Source organism: Vipera ursinii (genome assembly GCF_947247035.1).
Source record: "Vipera ursinii genome assembly, chromosome: 1".
Classification (NCBI taxonomy): domain Eukaryota; kingdom Metazoa; phylum Chordata; class Lepidosauria; order Squamata; family Viperidae; genus Vipera; species Vipera ursinii.
Genome location: NC_139512.1, coordinates 16,930,788 through 16,952,329, shown reverse-complemented (window position 1 = coordinate 16,952,329; position 21,542 = coordinate 16,930,788). Strand labels below are relative to the sequence as shown.

At 55.2% G+C, this 21,542-nt stretch overlaps 2 protein-coding genes across 3 annotated transcripts in view; both read right to left on the bottom strand.

Annotated features, from left to right (window-relative positions):
- Positions 1 to 496: 496 nt before the first annotated feature.
- On the bottom strand, positions 497 to 17,357 carry ABHD8 (abhydrolase domain containing 8). 2 transcript variants are annotated; one of them, XM_083362199.1, is made up of 5 exons: positions 17,191 to 17,357; positions 4,178 to 4,907; positions 3,569 to 3,739; positions 3,023 to 3,239; positions 497 to 2,345 (listed from the first exon to the last, which is right to left on the bottom strand). In XM_083362199.1, the coding sequence occupies exons 2-5, from the start codon at positions 4,897 to 4,899 to the stop codon at positions 2,190 to 2,192; spliced, it is 1,266 nt and encodes a 421-aa protein (XP_083218325.1). In that variant the 5' UTR covers positions 4,900 to 4,907; positions 17,191 to 17,357; the 3' UTR covers positions 497 to 2,189. The 2 variants fall into 2 exon arrangements, with proteins under 2 accessions (XP_083218325.1, XP_083218324.1); XM_083362198.1 differs by lacking the exon at positions 17,191 to 17,357 and having other exon boundaries at positions 4,178 to 4,965.
- A 1,894-nt stretch (positions 17,358 to 19,251) lies between these two features.
- The window catches only part of LOC310632602 (C-C motif chemokine 3-like), a 2,502-nt gene continuing 211 nt past the window's right edge, over positions 19,252 to 21,542 (bottom strand). Inside the window, exons 2-4 of the mRNA XM_083349878.1 lie at positions 21,411 to 21,446; positions 20,201 to 20,312; positions 19,252 to 19,437 (exon numbers count right to left, since the gene is read on the bottom strand). Coding sequence (XP_083206004.1) covers positions 19,350 to 19,437; positions 20,201 to 20,312; positions 21,411 to 21,446 — 236 coding nt within the window. The 3' untranslated portion in view covers positions 19,252 to 19,349. The remainder of the gene's footprint in view (positions 19,438 to 20,200; positions 20,313 to 21,410; positions 21,447 to 21,542) is intronic.

Here is a 21,542-nt window from a genome sequence, read left to right as displayed (position 1 = left end):
TGCCTTTCCCATCCTTGTTTTTGTGTGGGGGGGGGGGGGGAGAGAAAGAGGCAATTGGTGCAAGGGGAGCAGCTCAGCCCTGCCTGAGGCTAACGGGCAAAAGCAGACTGGCTGGCACAGAGGTGGCACGGACGCTTCTTTGCACTTTAAATTGTCTTTTCAGTTTAGGGGGTAAAAATAAGGTGGGCTCCCTTACCAGCACCCCTCTTGGCTGACCCTCAACTGGAGGCCTCCGTGTTTTGGGTGGTCTGATGTCCCCCTAAACGGCCAGGCTCCGATCTCATAAAGCCATCTAAAAAATCTCTTCCTTGGCATAAACTGAAAGGAGCCCAGCCTGAGGGCAAACGCTGCCAAGGGGGGGGGGGCAGCTGAAGGACTATTGGGGGAGGCTGAACAGCCAGGCGGGGGGGGGAACTGGGGGGTGGGTAGTAGTGCCCATCTTCAGCCAGGCCTGGGGGCAGCTCAGCTCCAAGGAGACCCTGATGTGGGTGGGAACTCTCCTCCTGGATCGGATCGGCCCCCAGCAGCTCCGTGGAGGTCCCCAAATTAAACGGGGGTCTTTTCAGGAAGACTCTCAGGATTTTCCCACTGAGACCCCCAGCCCCTCCCACATCAACCTGGGTGCCCTGATAGGGTGAGGGTCTGAATTGGGACTTTCATAGGTGGTCCTTGACTTAAAACAATTCGGTTAGTGACCGTTTTAAGTTACAACGAACGGAACAGAATACCGAACGTATGAATACAGAATACTTCACCGCTGTTCACACGGCCGTTGCGGTTTTCCCACGGTCACGTGATCAAAATTTGGATGTTTGGCAACTGGCAGGTACTTACGACGGTTGCCGTGGTCTCCCTTCTGCGACCTTCTGACAAGCACAGTCGAGGAGGAGGCCGGATTCGTTTAACAACCGCATTGCTAACTTAACAACTGCACTGATTCAGTTCATGGCCGGGGCAAGAAAAGTTGTAAAATGGGGCAGCGAACAACTCTCTTCTCTAGCAAAAAGAATTCGGGGCCCAGCTGAGGTTGTTAAGCTGAGGGACTCCCTGTCCTTCTGCCAAAGGGGGTGAAATTCCCAGCCTTCTCTCCCTTCCTTCCCGGAGGAGGACCAGGCTGAAACAGACTCGGAAGCAGAGATGGGAAGAGGAGCTGCCAAACGCCGCCATCCTGTCTTCCTGGTGCCCGGCTGCCAGCCTCCCCCCAAGCGCTGAAGGGGAGAGCTGGCACAGTTTACCCTGCAATACCATTTTTTTTGGAGGGGGGGTGTAGATGCAACTTTGCAAAGTTTATTTACAAACTTTGGTGGAGACACAAGTGTGTGTGTGTGTGTGTGTGTGTTTCGGGGAGGGAGGGGCAGAGGCCTGGACCCCCATCTTGGGCTGAGCTCCAGCATCTCCTAAGTTGGAAAGAAGCGACTTGGGGAGGGGTCAACAGCCTTTCTTCCCCCCTCTGGCACGCTCCAACCACATTCAGTCCCCGCATTCTCGGGATCGTAGCCCCCAGTCCTGGAGGGGGGGAAGGAGGCAGAGGCCGGTGGGTGAAGGTTCTGACCAGAAAAGTACGCAGGGGGTGGAGCCACCTGCCCCCTCTCCCCGTCTGCCCCCAGGCTGGGCTGCTGGGGGCTCTCAGCCCCACGTCCTTATCCACCAGCGGCGTGGGGGAATTCAGCCCAATTGCCAATTCCCGCAGCCGCTTCCATGGGCAGCCGTGGTGGGGCAAGAAAGAGTCAGGCGGCCAGCGGTCCACGCGGGCACCCCCTCCACCTCCATTCCCGCTCGGAGGGGGCACCCCCTGGCACAGTCGAGGCATCAGGAAGGCAGCCCCAGAACCCCTTCGCAGAGACTCCCAGGCCCAGCATCCTGTTCCAAGAAGCACAGCAGCCACGCGCCTCTGACTCTCTTTCCGGCCTGAGGTTATTTGGGGGGGGTGGGCGGCTTAAATGCAGAGGTGGTTGAAGGGGTGGGGTGCTGTTCACTGCGGGCCGATCCTCTGCCTGCCGCCATCGTTTGCTTGGAGCGTTCCCCGCACTCCGGCCCCCGCCGGGCCCCCACCGGGTCCCCCCCGAGCAGGGAGACAAATCGCCCCTCCCCTCTCCGTGACGACTCTCGCTGTCCGCCAGAAGCGGCTCTCCTTGGGGCAGCCACCGGACTGTGGCCCCTGGACCCTCAGGATGGAGCCCGTCTGCCGACTACTTCTTGCCCGCCGGGGGGGCCTCTTCGGAGGGGAGGGGCTCGGGCTCCCAGAGGAGGAACTCGTGCAGGAGGGTGTTGACCGTCTCCGGACACTCCAGCATGACCATGTGGCTGCCCTCGTCTATCACCTTCAGGAAGGCCAGCAGCAGGATCTGGGGGCAAAGAGGGAGGGGGGGTCAGAGGTGGCCCTTGGGGGGGGGCTTCAGGAGCACCCCAGCTGTGCACGGGGCTGCTCTTTGGGTGCCCTTTGCACCCTGCACTCCCGCTTTCAGCGCAGAGGGCAATATCTGTGTGTCTATTTGTGTGTGTGTGTGTGTGTTTCACTTGCGCCTTGGTGCAAACTCCAAGCACCACTGGTCCTGCCTGCAACAGCCCCCCCCCTCAAAGATCAGCAGCTTCTCTGACCCACAACCTGCCCCTCCCCCCCTCAGTGAGACCTTGACTTAAATAAAATTTTAAGGGGGGGAGCAGATTGAGGAGGGCTGTTGTGCTTCCCCCAGAAATTGTGCAGACTAGACAAACTTTGCCTCCACCAAGTCCAACGTGGCACTCAGCCCACCTCCTGCCCCCCCCCCCCCCGTCTTGGCAAATCTGGGTGCAATCAGGTGACCAATATCTCCGGCTTCCTTGCAAGCTCCTCCCTCCATTCTGGGTCCCGCCCTGATTTTCATCAAGCCAGCCTTACTGCATCTGGGCACATCTGCCAGAAGGCCCCCCTCACCCCCCCTCACATCCTCCAAGGGCAGCAAAGGGGACTCCCCCCCATTTATAAGCCTTGTGGTTTTACTCGAAGGGAAGCCAGCCGGGGCTCCTGGGGGGGGGTCCCTACCTCTGCCATGCGCTGGTCCTCCTCCACAGGCACAAACTTGTCGTGCATGCCATGCACCAGCAGCACCGGCACGGTCAGCTCGGCGTGGTAGACCTCGTCCCCCTCCGGCCAGTACTGCCCGCTCATCATGGCCCGCAGGACGAAGGAGGAGACGTTGAAGGCGTTGCCCTCCCTCAGCAGCTGCTTCTCCTTGGCACCCTGGCGGGCGAAGCCGGCTCTGCCAGGGCAAAGGGCGGCGGGTCAGTACATTGGGGGGGCAGGGACCCCGCAATTCCCAGCTGTGCCGAGGCAAAGCGGGACCCCAGCCTGCCCGGGAGAGGGAGGGCTGTTGGGGTGGGGGGTTTAAATCTGAGCCCCCCAAACAGATGGGCAGGGTCTGGCAGTCTGGGGGGAAAAAGCCACCACCATCTTCGCGTGGCCCGTGGGGAGGGTGCCCGGGAAGAAGAGCCCCTGTTGCCTTCAGGGGTGCCACGCATGGCGGGTGGGCAGCCCAGTCGTGGCAGGGGAGTTCCGCCCCCTCCCGCCCCCCCTCCCCGGGAGGCTCACTTGAGGAAGCTCCAGGCCAGGCAGGGCGAGAGGCAGCGCAGCAGGCAGGGGGGCATGTTGAAGATGGAGCAGAGGCTGGGCTCCAGGGCGGTGGGGCCCCCCCCGTTGATCATGACCACCTTGTGGACCAGATCCGGGTATTCGTGGGCCAGGAAGGTGCAGAAGGAGACCCTAAGAGGGGGGACAAGCAGGGCGGGCGATCAGGCAGCGCCAAGGGGGGCCTCTCTGCCCCCCACGGGGAAGCCGAGAGCCTCCACGCTCAGAAGCATCGGATCAACGTTTGGGCGCTTGTCAACCGGCATCTCTTTATACGAGGGTTGCAGCGTCCTGGGTTCACAGGGTCGCCCCTGGCGACCTCCCCAGCCAGCCTCCGACAAGCAAAGTCAATGGGGGGGGAAGCTGGATTCGCTTAACGACTGCGTGATTCGCTTAGCAACTGCAGTGACTCGCTTAACAACCACAGCAAAAAAAATCACTGTAAACTCAGAGGTAATGCACTACATCATCTTGCTTTGGGATGTAAATTGTGGTCCGGTTGTGGCCGTAAGTTGAGTATGGCCCACCTCCAGGAAATCATCAGGAGACCCCCCCATCCCCTTCCCCTCTTACCCGTACGAGTGTCCAACCAGGATGTTCCTTTTCTTGGCATATCGCTTGAACAGGCTGCGCATGTCTTCCGCCAGGGCGTAGAAGGTGTAGGCGGCCGCGATCTGGGGGGCGGAGCTGGCCCCGTGCCCGGCCAGGTCGGGGGCCACCACCTCATAGCCCAGCTGGGTGAAGAAGTCCACCTGCTTTTTCCAGATGTCCGAAGAGCCGCCCACCCCGTGGATGAAGAAGAGTACCACGTCCCGGTGGGTCCCCTTGCAACTGCTGATGTACTTGGTGCAGTCAATGTGGACCACTCTTTTGGGCTTCTGCCGGCGGCGTTTCAGCGCCGTGCCCCCGCTGGCTGGGGGCATCGTGGCTGGATTCGCATCCGAGACCTCTGCCTCCACCATGCTCTGGCCCTCGGTGCCATTCTGGCCTTGTGTGACGTCCGGCTGCTGCCCTGCCTCACCCAGGTTCTCGATGACCATCTGCCCGTTGCGGTACACGGCAATCCGGCGTTTGCAGTGCACGGCGCCCGTCTTCTGGGGCTCCTCTTCCTCCTCCTCCTCCTTCGTGCCGGGTGGCCAGGAGGGGGCGACGTGCTTCACCCGCAGGACCCGCCCGGGCTTCACCTCCACGAAACTGTAGCCGTTGCTGGACTCGACCGGCTCCAGGGGCCCCACGACGTTGGGCGCCTTGCCCAGCAGGCAGCAGAGAAGCCCGTCGGCGATGCTGGTCAACATGGCGACACCTGGGGGGGGGGCGTGGAAGGAAGGGGTCAGGCAGCTCTTCATGAGGGGCAGCGCGTCCCGAAGGAGACACCCTGCACCCCTGGCAGAGAGGCCGCTGATGCCGCCGTTAGGGCAGTTATTGACAGAAAGAGGGACCCTCCCAGTAAAGGAGAATCTATGCAGCTCAGGGTTGAAAGGAGGGGTCCCTGGTGGTCTCTGAGCTGGGCTGTTTTCTGACAGACCTTTCACGACCCAACTAGGTAACACCATCAGTGCTGGTAAGGAGTGGGGTTACATAAACAAAAACCCTGATGATGTTGGGTCATGAAAGGTTGCAAGAAAACAACCCAGTTCAGAGAGCACCAGGGACCCCCCAAGTACAGACTGGGCGAGACCCAGCTCAAAAACAGCCACTGTGAGGGGGACCTCGGAGTCCTAGTGGACGATCGCTTGGTCGTGAGCCAGCCGTGTGCGGCAGCAGCCAAAAAAGCTAACACAATCCTGGGTTGTATAAACCGAGGCATAGAATCAAGATCACGCAAGGATTAGTACCGCTTTATAGAATCCTAGTGAGGCCACAGCTGGAATACTGCAGCCAGTTTTGGTCACCGCATCCCAAAAAAGATGTTGGAAAAAATTCAGAGAAGAGCAAGTAAGATGATCCAAGGCCTGGAGATTAAAACATATAAGGAATGACACACGGATCTCTCCCTCTCTCTCTCTCCCTCTCTCTCCATTCTCTCTTTCTCTCTCTCCATTCTTTCCTTCTGTTTCTCTCTTTCTCTGTTTCTTTCTTTTCCTTTCTCTTTCTCTCCCCAAGGAGAGATTCAACCTAGGAATAAGGAGAAATTTCTTGACACCGAGGACAATCAACCGGCGGAGCAGGAGATGCCTCCATAAGTTGTGGGTGCTGCATCGCTGGAGGCCTTCAAGAAGAGGCTGGACTGCCACCTGTCCAAAACGGCGGCGTAGTAGGGACTCCTGCTTGGGCGGGGGGTTGGACTAGATGACCTCCGAGGTTCCTTCCAACTCTGTTATTCTGATTCTTTCTTTCTCATTCCTTTTTTTCTCTCTCTCCTTCCCCCCCCTCCATTCTCTCTCTGCTTCTGACTTTTTCCCTCTCTGCTGCTCCCTGTTTTAATCTAAAGTAAACTGAGATAGTGGCCTGAGTGAGTTGTCAATGGAGTGGACAGAGAAGGGGCACGGTTGCTGTGGGGGGGCCTGGACCCCCTCCCCTGCTCAGCCACCTACTTCTTGACCCTTTGCAACCGACGCTTTCTGTGTCCAGCAGACTCCAAGGCTAAGTTTCACTACACTGTTTCAGGCAGGGTGTGTGTGTGTGTGTGTGTGTGTGTGTGTCTTTCTGGGGCACACCTACTGTCACAATGCCCACCTGGTGACACAGCTGGTCATCCATCCAGGCTGGGCCATCAGAGCGGGAATCATCAGCACAGAGTTTAACCCCCCCAAGGACATCCGCAGGCCTAGAATTGGTCTGCAGAGCTGGATGGATTTCCGGATCTTTCCCTTAAATCCACTCCTGGTTCTCCTACTTAAATCACGGAAGGGAAGGTGACTTTCCCTTTAAGACAACCTGGATCCAGAAGACCTTCGCCAATGGACTGAGAGTCACCCCGAAATTTAGAATAGAATAGAATAGAATAGAATGGAATGGAATGGAATGGAATGGAATGGAATGGAATAGAATAGAATAGAAATGAAATAGAATAGAATAGAATGGAATGGAATGGAATAGAATAGAATAGAATAGAATGGAATGGAATGGAATAGAATAGAGCTGGAAGGGGCCTTGGAGGTCTTCTAGTCCAGCCCCCTGCTCAAGCAGGAGAACCTATACCATCTCAGACAAATGACTGTCTACAGTCAGTTCCCATTTTCACCCCTCACCTAGAAAACTAACATCTCAGCCATTAAACAAGGCCATATCACCTGAAGTGGCCTAGTCTGAATTGAAGAAGCTTCCTGGATGAGAAGCGAAAGGTCTTAAGGAAAAATCAGCTGCCTTCAAAATAAAAGCTCCTTTGGGACAATCATTGCCTGGAGGGACGAGAGCCTCCAGAAGACATGCAACCTTGTTTTAGAATAGGATAGAGCCGGAAGGGACCCTGGAGGTCTTCTAGTCCAGCCCCCTGCTCAAGCAGGTGAGCCTACACCCTCTCAGACAGGTGACTGTCCAGCCTCTTCTTAAAAGCCTCCAGTGATGGAGCACCCATGATTTCTTGAGGCCAGTTGTTCCACTGGTTAACTGTCCTCACCGTCAGGAAGTTTCTCCTTAATTCCAGTTTGCTTCTCTCTTTGGTCAGTTTCCAACCTTTGCCCTCTGGTGCTTTGGAGAATAGCTTGACTCCCTCTTCTTTGGGGCAGCCCCTCAGATACTGGAAGACTGCTCTTGTGTCTCCCCTATTTCTTCTTTTCTCTAGACTGGCCAAACCCGAGTCCTGCAGCCGTCCTTTGTATGTTTTAGTCTCCATTTTAGTTCCTCATTTTGTTGCTTTGCTTCTGGGGTGGGGGACCTCTGACCTTGCCCCCCCACACACACACTTCTTGCCACTGGAAGAAGCCTCGTCCAGGAGAGGCTGCCTGCGGTGCATTGAGGGGCAGTCAGAGGGCAGCTAGCAGAGCTCTCTTTGGCCGGCTGCCCAAGCCCCCAGGGCTGGCGCCAGCCATTCTGAAAGCCTCCTGATTTAATTAGCAGGCCGTTAACCTAATTGCTGCCTGCAGAATGGAGCACCCGTAAAGCGAAGGGAGGCTTGGCCTCCTGCATTCACCAAGAGAGGTCAGAAAAATCCTCTTTGGAAGGAACAGAACTCAGGAGCCCTCAAGGTTAAGCCAGGACTTGCCAAGCCTGAGCAAATGATCCAAGATAGGATGACAAGGTTTTCCTTTGGATAATGACACTCAAACCCATCGCCCAGCTAACAGGGCCACCTGACCTTCATGGGGTACGAAGGACCTCCCAATGAGTGGTTTGGGGTTAGGGTCTTCTCAGTGAGGGAAGGGGCTTGGCTTGCACAAGTACTGCTTCATGAAGGCCTTGGCTGGCTGGGGAATTTTAATGTATGCCGATTAATGTACGTTCAGAGTGACAATAAAGTTATTATTCTACTCTACTCTACTCTACTCTACTCTACTCTACTCTACTCTACTCTACTCTACTCCATTCTGTTCCACTTCACTCCACCCCACTCCATTCTATTCCATTCTAATCTGCTTTCTATTCTACTACTATTCTTCAAGAATTCCAGCTGGGAATTTGGGGACCTGAAGTCTACAAGTCTGAAAGTTGCCAAGATTGGACTCCCCTGCCCTCAACTTTCCAAGTAGAGAGATGGGGAGGTGGGCTGCAGACCCCACCCTGATGGAACTTCTGGTTTGCTTCTTCTCCAATTTGGAGAGCTCCTAAAAGTGAGACATGATCTATGCAAGTACCGTACTGACCATAATGGACCCTTACGGCTGTAAGTCAAGATGGTCAGAAAGTGGTTCATTACATAAACAATCCAATTTTAATCACCTTAGTTGCTCATCTCTGCTCTCTTTCTAGAGTCTCAAAATCTTTTTAGATTAGATTAGATGATTGGATTGGATTGGATTGGATTGGAATAGAATAGAATAGAATAGAATAGAATAGAATAGAATAGAATAGAATAGAATAGAATAGAATAGAATAGAGAATAGAATAGAATAGAATAGAATAGAATAGAATAGAATAGAATAGAATAGAATAGAGAATAGAATAGAATAGAATAGAATAGAATTATGGGATAGAATAGAATAGAATAGAATAGAATAGAATAGAATAGAATAGAATAGAGAATAGAATAGAATAGAATAGAATAGAATAGAATAGAATAGAATAGAATAGAATAGAATAGAGAATAGAATAGAATAGAATAGAATAGAATAGAATAGAATAGAATAGAATAGAATAGAATAGAATAGAATAGAATAGAATAGAATATAGAATAGAATAGAATAGAATAGAATAGAATTATGGGATAGAATAGAATAGAATAGAATAGAATAGAATAGAATAGAATAGAATAGAGAATAGAATAGAATAGAATAGAATAGAATAGAATAGAATAGAATAGAATAGAATAGAATAGAATAGAATAGAGCTGGAAGGGACCTTGGAGGTCTTCTAGTCCAGCCCCCTGCTCAAGCAGGACAACCTATACCATCTCAGACAAGTGGCTGTCCGGTCTCTTCTTAAAATCTCCAGTGATGGAGCATCCACAAATTCTGGTGGCAAGCTGTCCCACTGGTTAATTGTCCTCCCTGTTAGGAAGTTTCTCCTTAATTCCAAGTTGCTTCTCTCTTTGGTCAGTTTCCAACCACTGTTTCTCATCCTTCCCTCTGGTGCTTTGGTGAATGAGACCCCCTCTCTGCCTTGTGGCAGCCCCTCAAATACTGGAATCCTGCCATCATGTTGCCCCTGTTTCTTCTTTTCTTTAGACTAGCCAAACCCAAGTTCCGCAGCCGTATTGTAGTGACCAGAACTGGATGCCATGTTCCAGGTGTGGTGTGGTCTTACCAAGGTCTTGTAAAGTGGCAGTAACATTTCACTAAAAGGTCCACATGTTCAATTCCCTGCAGAGTTTCAACCCACAGGAGAATGTGGACTGTATTCGAACGAGCGGCCTTGGTCTTTCAAAGGCAGATGGACTGCTGACTCTTGTCCTGGCAGATCTGATCTCCAGTCAGAACTGAAGAAGCTTCTTGGATGAGAAGCATTCAAACAATGCTCTTCCCCTTCACTCCTTCACCCTTTCCAAACTAGCCACCCGTCTAACCTTCGATCCATCCAAGAGGTGCCGGGCTGGGCGGGATTTCATGGGAGCTGCCATGGGAGAGAATTCAGAGCTGGCAACATGGCTGCCCGTCGCCTCTGCCTCTGCCAAACCCGTCTTCTGTGAGCCCAGCGGAGAATAAAATGGGCCTTCCTGAATGGCAGGAGGCCGTCGTTAAAAGAAAACGGAGGGGAAGAGGAAGAGGGGGGGAGGATGCTGGTAACCATGGAGACCAGGGCAGGCTTGGGTACCGCTCTGACAATTGGAAGGAGGAAGTTGCGATTGCATAACCACCAGATGGTTGAGTCAGGGAGGGGGGGGTGTTGCATAAGTCTCCCTCCCCCTCCTTTTTTTTGGGGGGGGGGGCTTTAGACACCCTAGAGGAAAAACCTAAAGACTCTGTGGGGTCCTTGATGCTCTCCGAGCTGGGTTGTTTGCTGGCAGACATTTCACTGTGTTTCATTCAAGTAAGCTCATCAGTGCCAGTTGGGTCATGAAACATCTGCAAAAACCCCCACCAAGCTCAGAGAGCACCAAGGACCCCCACAGTTCTCCTCCTCCTCCTCCTCCTCCACTCCTTTCTAGCACTGATTATGTTCCCTGGTTGGGTCAAGAAACGTCTGCAAGAAAGCAGCCAAACTCAGAGAGCACCAAGGACCCCACAGTCGTCCCCCTCCTCCTCTTCTTCCTCTCCGCAAACCACCCTCTCTTCTAGCACTGATGATGTTACCCAGCTGGGTCCTGAGTGCAAGAGATCCACTCAGCTCGGAGAGCACCAGGGACCCAGCCGCTCAACCCTGAGCCACGAGGATTCTCCTCTCTTAAGAGACTCGCCCTAATTAAGAAGCAAAGGCCAGCATCTTAAACGCCACCTGCGGCCTCGGGGCCGCAGTCCCAGCTCCAGAGAGGATCCCAGGAGGGTCTCTGGTCGAGCTGGTGGGTCTGGGGAGCTGAAGTCCAGCTCCTTTGGACACGACCGTGCTGAGGAAGGCCCCCCTCTTTCTTCCTCCGTGCATCAGGGTTCACACAGCCTTTGAGGTCCTCCACCATGTGCAGCCTGGAGGGGAGACCCCAGCCTCCCTCTCCTCCTGAAGGCCACCCCAAGGGTCTCCGGGATGCCGGGTGGCTCCCCCAGCCGCCCAAATGGGAACAGAAGCAGCCCCATTTCCTCACCCCTCTACAGCCCTGGAAGGGGGCTGCAGCAGCTGAGCAGCTTCCTGGTAGGAACCCCCCCTGCAGATTTCCATCATCGCTCCAGTTTTTCCTCTCCCCTTCACCTTTGTTCCAAACAGCAAATGAAAATTTTGTGTCAGCAAAAAGAACCAGAAGCTCTGGATCCCCCATGATGCTTTTCTTTTTTTGGGGGGGGGAAATATCAGCAATAATGATTCTCTCCTTCTTTCTATTTCCCCCCCCCCTTTCTCCTCCTGACCCCTCAAATACACTGATGGTCCTGAGCAAGTATGCAGAAGTTTCACACACCTGCAAATCAACTTTTTTTTTAAAAAAGAGCTGTTGTTTGGGGGAAGGATTGCGATTTTATTTATTTTGCCGTTTTGAGATTTGCTCTGGGCCTCCCTCCAGAGTGAGGTTTTTCTGCAACTGAGCAATATCCCATTTCAGGGCAGATGCTGAAGGAAGAGAAACGGGCCTGCAATGCAGCAGCCACCGGCCTTTTAGCAGATGTTTTCCAAACACGGCTGCCTGGGGACCAGAAATGGCCTTCAAGTGGTTTCACGAAACTGGTAATTAAGTGCCAATAATCTCTTGCATTGTTGTTACAAAACCCAGGAACACGGGTCCAACTGCTTGCTATTAGGTGGACGGAGTCAGCAAAGCGTAGGGCTTCCTTGTAGAATTTAATAAGTACCACTTTATAAAACCTTAGTAAAGGCCACGCTTGCAATTCTGCATCCGGTTTTGATCTCCACAATATAAAAAAGATGTTAAAGCTCCAGAAAGGGTGCAGAGAAGAGCAAAAAAACAGGGACTGGAGGCGAAAACTTATAAAGAACGATTGCAGGAATTGGGTATGTCTAATCCGGAGAAAAGAAGGACTAGGAGAGACAGAATAGCAGGGTTCCAGTATTTGAGGGGCTGCCCCAAAGAAGAAGAGGGGGTCAAACTATCCCCCAAAGCACCAGAGGGCAGGATGAGAAACAATGGCTGGAAACGAATCGAGGAGAGAAGCAACCTGGAATTAAGGAGAAACTTCCTGGCAGTGAGAACAATTAACAATTAATTAACAATTAATTGACAATTAACCAGTGGAACTACCTGCCTCCAGAAGTTGTGGGTGCTCCATCACTGGAGGTTTTTAAGAAGAGACTGGACAGTCTGGAACGGGACTAGAAGTCCCCCAAGGTGCCTTCCAGCTCTGATATTTTGCAACTTTGCTTTAAATATTGTTCCAAGACTGTGGGAGGTCTGGGCAAACACTCAGAAATGCTGGGGTGTAGGACACTTGAAGGATGGATAAGCTGCGGGTGGCGGAGGGGAACCCCAAGGCCTTGCCTTGCAAGGGAAGATTTTTATACCCATTCATGGGGTCAACGTTATTGTGCAATTCCAAGACATCTGGGAAAGAGGCTCCCTGGCGTTTTGAATCGGCAGCTGAGTTGCTCCTTCAGTTCCAAGCATGCAGAACCCTCCTGAGGAAGCAACATGGGATGCCAGGGCATTTTCAGCCAGGAAACCCCGTTGATGGAGCTTTGCTGTCCGCAAAGCCTCTGGCAGCCCTTCTGAGGATTGGATTGAGGAGCCGGATCGAAGCCGCTGCAATTACAGCAGTCGGATTGATCCAGCCTCCTCCGCTAAGTCCCGGTATCGATTCGGAACGGCGGAATTCAAAACGTTAAATAAATCATGCAACTTTGCAACCGCAGGAGTTGGGAGAGAAGCGGAATCTGTGCTAAAAAGCCTCGGAGGAAGGTTAAATCCTCCTTGGACTGCTTGCCAGTCACGCACTCCTTAGCCACACACAATGTCCTCGGCACCTTTGCAAAGAACAGCAGGTTTCGCAGTGTGTGAATGGAAGCACGCGTCTCAGATTCGCCGTTTCAGTCCGCTAAGGGGAATGTTCTAAAACAGGGATATCCATCGTTGGCCACTTTAAGTTGTGGACTTCAACTCCCAGAATCCCCCAGCCAGCGATGGCATTTTGATCTGCCTGGACCAAGGAGAGGTGAGGTTCATCCCTAGGGGGAAAAGCTTGTTTAATGCCGGGCTGGTTCTCATCCAATGGCATGAATGGGTGCTATTCGGCTAGGGGAGATGAAGATCACACAAAGTCTTAGTCCCGCTTCATAAAGCCTTAGTAAGGGACGCGGTGGCTCAGTGGGTTAGGACGCTGACCTTGTCGATCAGAAGGTCGGCAGTTTGGCGGGTCGAATCCCGAGTGCCGCGTAGCAGAGTGAGCGCCTGTTACTCGTCCCAGCTTCTGCCAACCTAGCAGTTCGAAAGCACGTAAAAATGCAAGTAGAAAAATAGGGACCACTACGGTGGGAAGGTAACAGCGTTCCGTGCGCCTTTGGCGTCTAGTCATGCCGGCCACATGACCACGGAGACGTCCTCGGACAAGCGCCGGCTCTTCGGCTTTGAAATGGAGATGAGCACCGGCCTCTAGAGTCAGAAACAACTAGCACACATGTGCGGGGGAACCTTTACCTTTACCTTTTAAGGCCACACCTGTAATACCTGCATCCAGTTTTGGTCACCCCATTACAAAAAAAGATGTTGCGACCTTGGGAAAAGTTCAGAGAAGAGCAGCTAAGATGATCCAAGGCCTGGAGATTAAAACATATGAAGGAAGGCTGTGGGATTCGGGTTTCGCCAGTCTAAAGAAAAGAAGGACCGGGGTGGGGTGGGTGGGTGGGACAGGATAGCAGCATTCCGGTATTAGAGAGAGGGGATCAACTTATTTTTCCAAAGCACCGGAGAGCAGGATAAGAAATGGTGGATGGAAGCTAATCAAGGAGAGAGGCAATCTGGAATTAAGGAGAAACGTCTTGCCTTTGAGAACCATTAACCAGTGGAACAGCTTGCCACCAGAAATTGTGGGTGCTTCCTCACTGGAGGTCTTTAGGAAGAGTGGACAACCACTTGTCTGAAATGGCCTAGGGTCTCCTGCTTAAGCAGGGGGTTGGACTAGAAGACCTCCAAGGTCCCTCCCAGCTCTATTCTGATTGGTTGATAAAGCTGACTGAAAATGCGAGCCCATCTTTGTGACCTTTGAGGTGGCCCTAACGGCACAAGTGTCCCAACGTGGCTTTAGTGCAGGGAGGTCCAGCTTTGGCTCACCGTCACAGCAAGCGTTTGAAAAATATGAATTCTTTAGGGTAAGTTAGCAGGATAACAGATTTGGAAGGGTCCTTGGAGGTCTTCTAGTCCAACCCCCTGCTTAGGCAGGAAACCTTCTATCATTCCGGGCCAATGGTTGTCACATATCTTCTTAAAAGCCTCCCATGATGGAGCACCTACAACTTCTGGTGGCAAGCTGTTCCACGGATTAATGGTCCTCGCTGTCAGGAAATTTCTCCTTAATTCCAGGTTGCTTCTCTCTCTGTGATTGGTTTCCATCCGTTGCTTCTCGTCCTGCCTTCCGCCTCCCCCCCCCTGGAAGGCCCAGTCAGATTCCGACTCCCGGCCTTGCCTGTCTGCAAGGCCCCCCCCCCCATTTTTCGAATGCTGGTTGAAGCAACCAAGGAAACCGTTTCCCTGACCTAGATTTTCGGGAGAATGCTGGCTTTATGTAACTGAATGTCAGCTGAAGGGGAGGGATGTGTGAAGCCAAATGCAGAGGCAGAATCGACTTGCGGGACCTGCGGCCCTCCAGAGGGGGTGTGTTTTGCGTTTGTGTGTCTTTTCCTCACCTGACAGCGACTAATAAAAGCATCCCTGCCCCCCCCCATCCCAAAGAAACACCTCTGGCATGGAGAGCAGGTGGGCCCTCCCTCCTTCGCTGGCCGCCAGCTGGCAAGGACACCCCAGGGTCAGAGGGAGAGGCTCTCCTGCCCACCAGCAGCGGTGGGGACCGGACCTCGCCCCCCTCCTCGCCCCCCCCTCTCCAGCAGCTGATGGCTCCTGCTTTCCTGCCTTGGCCTGCTGGTCGCCCTGGAGGAGATGCTTCCTCTCCTTGCAGGTATGACACAAACACACAAACACTGGGACTGAGGGGGGGAGGGGGGAGGAGAGAGAGAGAGGGAGAGAGAGAAAGAGGGAAGGAGAGAGGGAGAGAAAGAGAGAGAGGGAGAGAGAGAGAGAGGGAGGGAGAGAGAGGGAGGGAGGGAGAGAGAGGCTGGGAGAGAGAGAGAGGGAGGGAGAGGGAGGAAGAGAGAGTGAGAGAGGGAGGAAGAGGGAGGGAGAGAGGGAGAGAAAGAGAGAGAGGGAGAGAGAGAGAGAGGGAGGGAGAGAGAGAGGCTGGGAGAGAGAGGGAGGGAGAGGGAGGGAGAGGGAGGGAGAGGAAGAGAGAGAGAGAGAGAGAGAGGGAGAGAGAGAGAGAGAGAGGGAGGGAGAGAGAATTATTTCAAAAGGACCCCCCAAAACGTCCCACTTTGCTTGCTTGGGACTGACAGAGCACTTTCCTGGTTGAGGATGATCCAGGCCTCCCCACTCTTTGTCCACACCTTAACGCTCACACACACACACCCACACGAAGGAAACCAACACCTTCACTCAGACACATAAAGTTGGACGGGTGCAGGGAAGAAGGGGGCGCACAAAGCGGGATTCGGGGGTCCCTCACCTGGGAGCGACAGAGTCGAGATCTGCTCTCAGTCGGTGGCATCCACCAGCACCCCTTTCTCTCAGGGGCTCCCCAATCTTGGCCGCCTTAAGACCTGGGGACTTCAACTCCCAGAATCCCCCAGCCAGCAAAGCTGACTGGGGGATTCTGGGTGTTGAAATCCCCAGGTCTTAAAGCGGCCGAGGACGGAGACCGCTGCGTTAACTGATCCTGGGCAGGATCACCTTTTGTGAGCTTCTGACAAGCGGAGTCAACGGGGGAAGCCACATTCACTTAGCAACTGGGTTACGAACTTCACAACTGCAAGGATTCACTTAACAACGGTGGCAAGAACGGTCGTCTAATGGGGCAAAGCTCTCTTGTCAAATTTGTCCCTTAGCAGCGTGTTGGTCTCCACTGCGGTCCGTACAAGCTGAGGACTGCCTGCCTTTGGGCAATGAATCCCTTTTCCGAAGCTTTGAAGGAGCCAGGATCTCCTGCCAGATCAGATTTGATCAGCAAAGCTGGGGGTGGGGAGAGGGGTGGGTGGGCTCCTGCTGACTGACCAGAAGGCCTCAACCCTCCATCCTCCACGCACCACCGGCTGCCCCACAGACCAGGGGGTAGTTCTGCAGCCTGAGCCGGGTCGCCGCTGGCATATGTCAGGCCTGCTGTGGGCATTTGGGCAGATCTGTCAACGCTGCACAATCCGTTCTGTGGCTGCCAGGCCCAATAAATGCTTGGCAACCCTCCTCCACACACAAACACACACACACCCCTGGCAGTTACCACGGCTTCCGGTGCTTGAAGAGCTTAAGGACTAGAAACTTTAGCTAAAGTATGGAATCGCAGGTTGCAAAGGGAGCCGGGAGGTCTTCTAGTCCAAGCCCCTGGCCCAGCACGAGAAACCTCAGCCTGTCCCAGACCCCTGGCTGATCTGGTTTTTCCCTTGAAACCCTCCAGGCATGGAAACCACACACCCCCACCCCACGGAGGGCTGGTGGCTTTCCCACGGCTTCACCTCTCTCCCCTGCAGGAAATTCCCTCAGATTTTGAATTCAGAATTCCAGAAAATTTCCATCCAATTCTCCATAGCCACTTCTAAATTAGAGCCGCCCCCCCCCCGTTCCCTCCACCTGCTTTCCGAGCGGGCAGCTGTGCCTGCCGTTTTTAACGCCCCCCCCCAAGACGCCAGCAAGCCCCCACCACCACACCACCTCCCCGCGGACGGCAGTCGTGGGGCGGCCCTCTGGGGCTCTGCAAACCCTCCCCGCCCCTGGGACGAGGCAGCCCCCCCCGGAAAGGGGCCGCGGAGAGTCCCCGCCCGCAGCGGGGCCAAGGACGGGTCAAGGCCCGGCGCTCCTCATCCGCTGATCCGCTTAGCGGCTTCGGAGGCGGCGGCCGTTCCGGTGGGGAGGGGGCGCGCGGGGGGGCAAAGACCCCTCCGAAGGCGGAGGCTGCCGGGGCTGCACCCCGCCGCCAGCCCAGCCGGGTCTCGGAGCCCCGAGGGCGCGCCGGGGCCGGGAGCGGAGGCGGCCGTCCGTTCAGCCCCCGCGGCCGAGGCGTCGGGCGAGCGGGGCAGGGCGGGGGGCTTCTTCCCGCAGCAGCCCCGCCCGGCCAGAGCTCCCCCCCCGGGCTCCGCCGCCGCAAGGGAGGAGGAGGAGGAGGAGGGCCGGGGGGTGGCGGGGCGTCTCCCCCGGGCGGGATCCGGGCCGGGGTCTCCGTCGGGGAGGGTCCCGGGCGTCTCCCCCGCGCCGCCGCCCTCACCTCCTGCTCCGCGGCTGCCCGCCGGCCGGTCCCTTCAGCGCAGCGCCGCCGGCCCGGCCCGCCCCCTCCCGGGCTGTGGCGCGGGGGCGTCGGGGCGGCGGGCTGGGGGGTCCCTCCGCCCGGGCCGGCCGCCTGCGAGCGGGTCGGGGGCGGCGGCTGGAGCTCTGCCCGCGTCTCGGCGCCCCGCCGCAGCCATCGCAAGCGGCCGCAGAGCCCTCCGGCGGGGGGAGGGGCTGGAGCGGAGGGGGCGGCGCTTCTCCAGCGCCTCCTTCTCCAAGCCGGCGCCCGCCGAGCATCGCCCAGCGCCGCCTTCGCGGGGGGAGAAGTGAGCGGGGGTCCGGCGGTCTCTGGAGGGCGAGGAGACCTTCCCGGTGCCCCCGAGCGCCCCCCCTTGGCCTTTCCGGACCCGAGTCCCTGTCCAGGGGCTGCCCAGGTCCCCCTCGAATTTCCCCCCCCCCCGGCGCTTTCCCACGTGCATCTCCCGAAGCTGCCCCGGCCCCGCTTTTCCCTCGGGGTCCCGGACCTGCCCGGGAGGGGGCCGCTCTCCGGGGCAGCGGGCTTGCTTGGAGGGCGGGGCGGCTGCCGGGGGGGGGGTGTTTCCGCCTTCCCTGGGTGGCAGCAGCGCCGCCCGCGTTGCCAGGGTGGTCGGGACGTCAACAACGCCAAGATCCCTCCTGTGAAAAGGGCGCCACGGGGAGATCCAGCTCCGCCGGTTTGCCGGCGCCGTGGAAACGAAGCGAGCGGCGCGAGCAGGCGAGGTCGGGCGCGGCTTCGTCGGGAGGGGGGCGTACCCGGCCCCGCTAAACGCCCCACTGGTGGGATCGGGGCGAGGCAACTTCAGTACTCTGGACTTCCAACTCCCAGAATTCCTCGGGAAGCCAGTCTGATTCGGGGCCTGCCGGGGTAAGGGCGGGGGCAGGGTCTGCTCTCCGCCTTCTGGAGCGCCCCCCGACCCAATCCCCACCTCCTGCTTTCCAGGGCCCCTCCTCATGCTGAAGCCGCACTCCGCTGAATGAGGAGACCGCTGGGCTTCCCTGGGGGGCCTGGAGGCGGGGGGGCGGGGGGGATGCAGATATTGCAAGCTTTCCTGGTTGCCCACCAAGGCCCCCTTCAAGGGAGAAGGCGGCGGAAATTCTGCCAAGGGGTCTTCGACTTACTAGCCAAAGAGAAACCCCCACGCCTGTCCACAGGAAAAAGCCCCCCACCCCAAGTGTAATCATGTGGCCTCCGGGGTCCCCTTTGGAAAGAGACCCCGGGAGAGGAGCGGAAAGGAAAGGAACCCCACCCAATGGAGAGGCGGGAGGGGAGCCCCCGGGCCCGTGTTTCTCCACCTGGGAAACTGGAAAAAGGGGACTTCAACTCCCAGAAGCCTTTGCTGGCTGTGGAATTCTGGGGGTTGAAGTCCGCACCGCCTCAGGTTGCCGACGCTGAGGATAGAGTAGAAGAACAGAACAGAATAATAACTTTATTGTCACTTTAAATGTGTACTAATCACCACACTTTAAAGTGAGATTTCGTTGCATGCGAAAACGCTGCTTCTGGTCCGAATCTCTCAGACCACTGCAAGAAACGCCACTCAAATTCAAATTCGTGTCTGTGTGTGTGTGTGTGTGTGTGTGTGTGTGTGTGTGTGTGAGAGAGAGAGAGAGAGAGAGAGAGAGAGAGAGAGAGATCTAGAAGATTCCATGAGTTTGCATTGGTCCCCAACCAGCCACACCTTTTCCCAAAATAAACCAGAACATAGAATAACAAAGTCGGAAGGCTCCTTAGAGGTCCTCTAGTCCAGCCCTTTGCTTCCTTGCTCCTCCCCAGCTGGGAATAGGGGGGGGTAATGTGTGTGTAGATGCAACTCCTCTCTCCCTTCCCCCCTTCTCTCTACTTTGGGCCTGAGGTGGGCAGGGGCTGCTATAGTGCTCCCCCTTCCAATCCAGCGGGCTGACTTTACTACTTCCACAAAATTCAGGCTTTGGGGCTTCATCAAGCCCAATTACGCCCCCACCCCTGCAAGCCTAATTCCAAGGGGTGGCAGTAAACAGAAGGCACTCTGCACATGCTTCAGCAAACAGGACTCCCTTTAATAATGATTTCTCCTTTGGTCAAAACTGGTTATGGGCCTCTGCCAATGGGGGAGACCTGCTCTCTCCTTGCACGAAGCATGTTCAAGGCGGGCTGAGGTCGTGGATGCGATCCTGGACCCATTGTGTGGACGGATCGGCACAGATCTTTTTGCCTCTTTTTGTGATGAATCTGCAAAGGAAAGGTCTGTGTCAAAGCAAGAACATCCGGAAGAGCTCATCTGTTGGAAACCTGACAGTCTGCATGTAATGCAATGTAACTATATGTAAGAGAACACTACACATCTACAGAAATGCACGTGACCCAAGACAAAATCTCTCCAGAGTGTCTATGGGTCAATATAAAATGGGGAAAAAATGACATTGCCATAGGGGTATACTCCAGGCCACCCAACCAATCAGAAGAAATAGATGGCCTTTTTGCCAATCAATTAACAAATGTACGTAGGAAGCATACCACAGTAGTAATGGGGGACTTCAACTACCCAGATATCAGCTGAGAGACAAACTCTGCAGCGAGCGGGAGATTAAAGATTCCTAACCAACCTAGCCGACAACTTTGTCATCCAAAAGATGGAGGAGAGAACTAGAAGTAAAGCTACACTGGACTTAATTCTTACTCATAGAGAAGAAGTGACAGAAGAAGTTGAAACGGCCGGAGCCTTGGGGGAAAGTGACCACGTCACACTGGAATTCAATATACTGCAAAGACAAGCAGTAGGAAATAAACCAACCCGTGGCTTAATCAAGACTATGGTTTAGCCCAGTGTGTGTCAAGGCTGGCTGGGGATTTCTGCAAGTCGAAGCCCACCCCTCTTAAAACGGCCGAAACAGACTGAGTTAGCAATTTGGTGAGAAGGAAACGTAGAGGTTCTCCTGAACCTCTTGTAAAGCTGAGCCAGGCAGACCCTCAACGGCCATTCTGGGAAACTTACATGACGCCCGGCTTGCTGCATCGACCGCTGGTGTACTCAAAAGATTTCAAGAGGTTCCGTGGGATGGGACGTTTCATGAACTCAAAGCAGCAAATGTTGGGCCAAGGATCCTCTGGGGAAGGAAACAAGAGAAGGAGTGATGGATATCTCTCTCTCTCTCTCTCTCTCTCTCTCTCTCTCTCTCTCTCTCTCTCTCTCTCTCTCTCTCTCTCTCTTTCTCTCTCTCTCTCTCTCTCTCTCTCTCTCTCTTTCTCTCTCTCTCTCTCTTCTCTCTCTCTCTCTCTCTCTCTCTCTCTCATCTCTCTCTCTCTCTCTCTCTCTCTCTCTCTCTCTCCTCTCTCACATGTGTCCTGGAGTGGGCAGGAAACTCTCCGGGGTGAGATTTGCAGCTAAAATATAGGAGGAACGGCTGCAGGATTTGGGTATAGCCAGTCTAGAGAAAAGTAGGGGGGGGAACACGATAGCACTGCTCCAGTATTTGAGGGGCTGCCCCAGAGAAGAGGAGGGGGATCAGCTTATTCTCCAAAGCGCCCGAAGGCAGGACAAGAAGCACGCAGGGAAACTGTAATCAAGGAGAGAAGCAGCCTGGAATTAAGGAGAAACTTCCTGATGGTGAGGACAATTAACTGGGGGAGCAGAAGTTGCCTCCAGAAGTTGTGGAGGCCTTTAAGAAGAGACTGGACAATCACTTCTCTGAAAAGGTGTTGGGTCTCCTACTGGACTAGAAGACCTCCAAGGCCCCTTCCAGTGCTACGACTCTATTTCCTGTGTTACCAAACGGGGCAGAGGGTCTCCACAGACCCAACAGGAAAGGTCTCCCTCGTGGACTCCACACGACTTGTCCTCGTGTGTTGATCGGGCTGACCACGCCGGGTCTGGATGAGCCTCCCAGCTGGAGACCTTCCCTGCCCGAAGCAAGGACGCTGTTCGGCTCGGAGTCTTCTACAAAGCTGGCCTGGGGCTCTGGGGTCCCCAGTCGTGCCCCGTCCATGGCTCCTCTGTTCTCTCTAATCCCCCGAGGGAAGGATGGGGGGACCTTGCCCGTAGCAGCCTCTGCCTGTCTCCAGCCCGGTCCGGCCCAAAGACACCGCAGGGGGCAGAAGGCGCCCCGGTGCTCTCCCCAGAGGAAGGGGCTGGGCTAGGGCCACAGGGCATCATTGGGGGTCAGCAGGTTTGGGGAGATTGAAAAGGGGAGGAAAGAGAGACTTACCATCCCGGTCGTTGGGCTGGGTCGCAGGGGTTGCACCTGAAAGAGACAGAAAAGGGGGGCATTGTGACTCCCCCAATTCCCCCACCCCCTGCCCCCCTGGCTGAGAATTGAGCCGCCTGTGCCGGAGGAAGC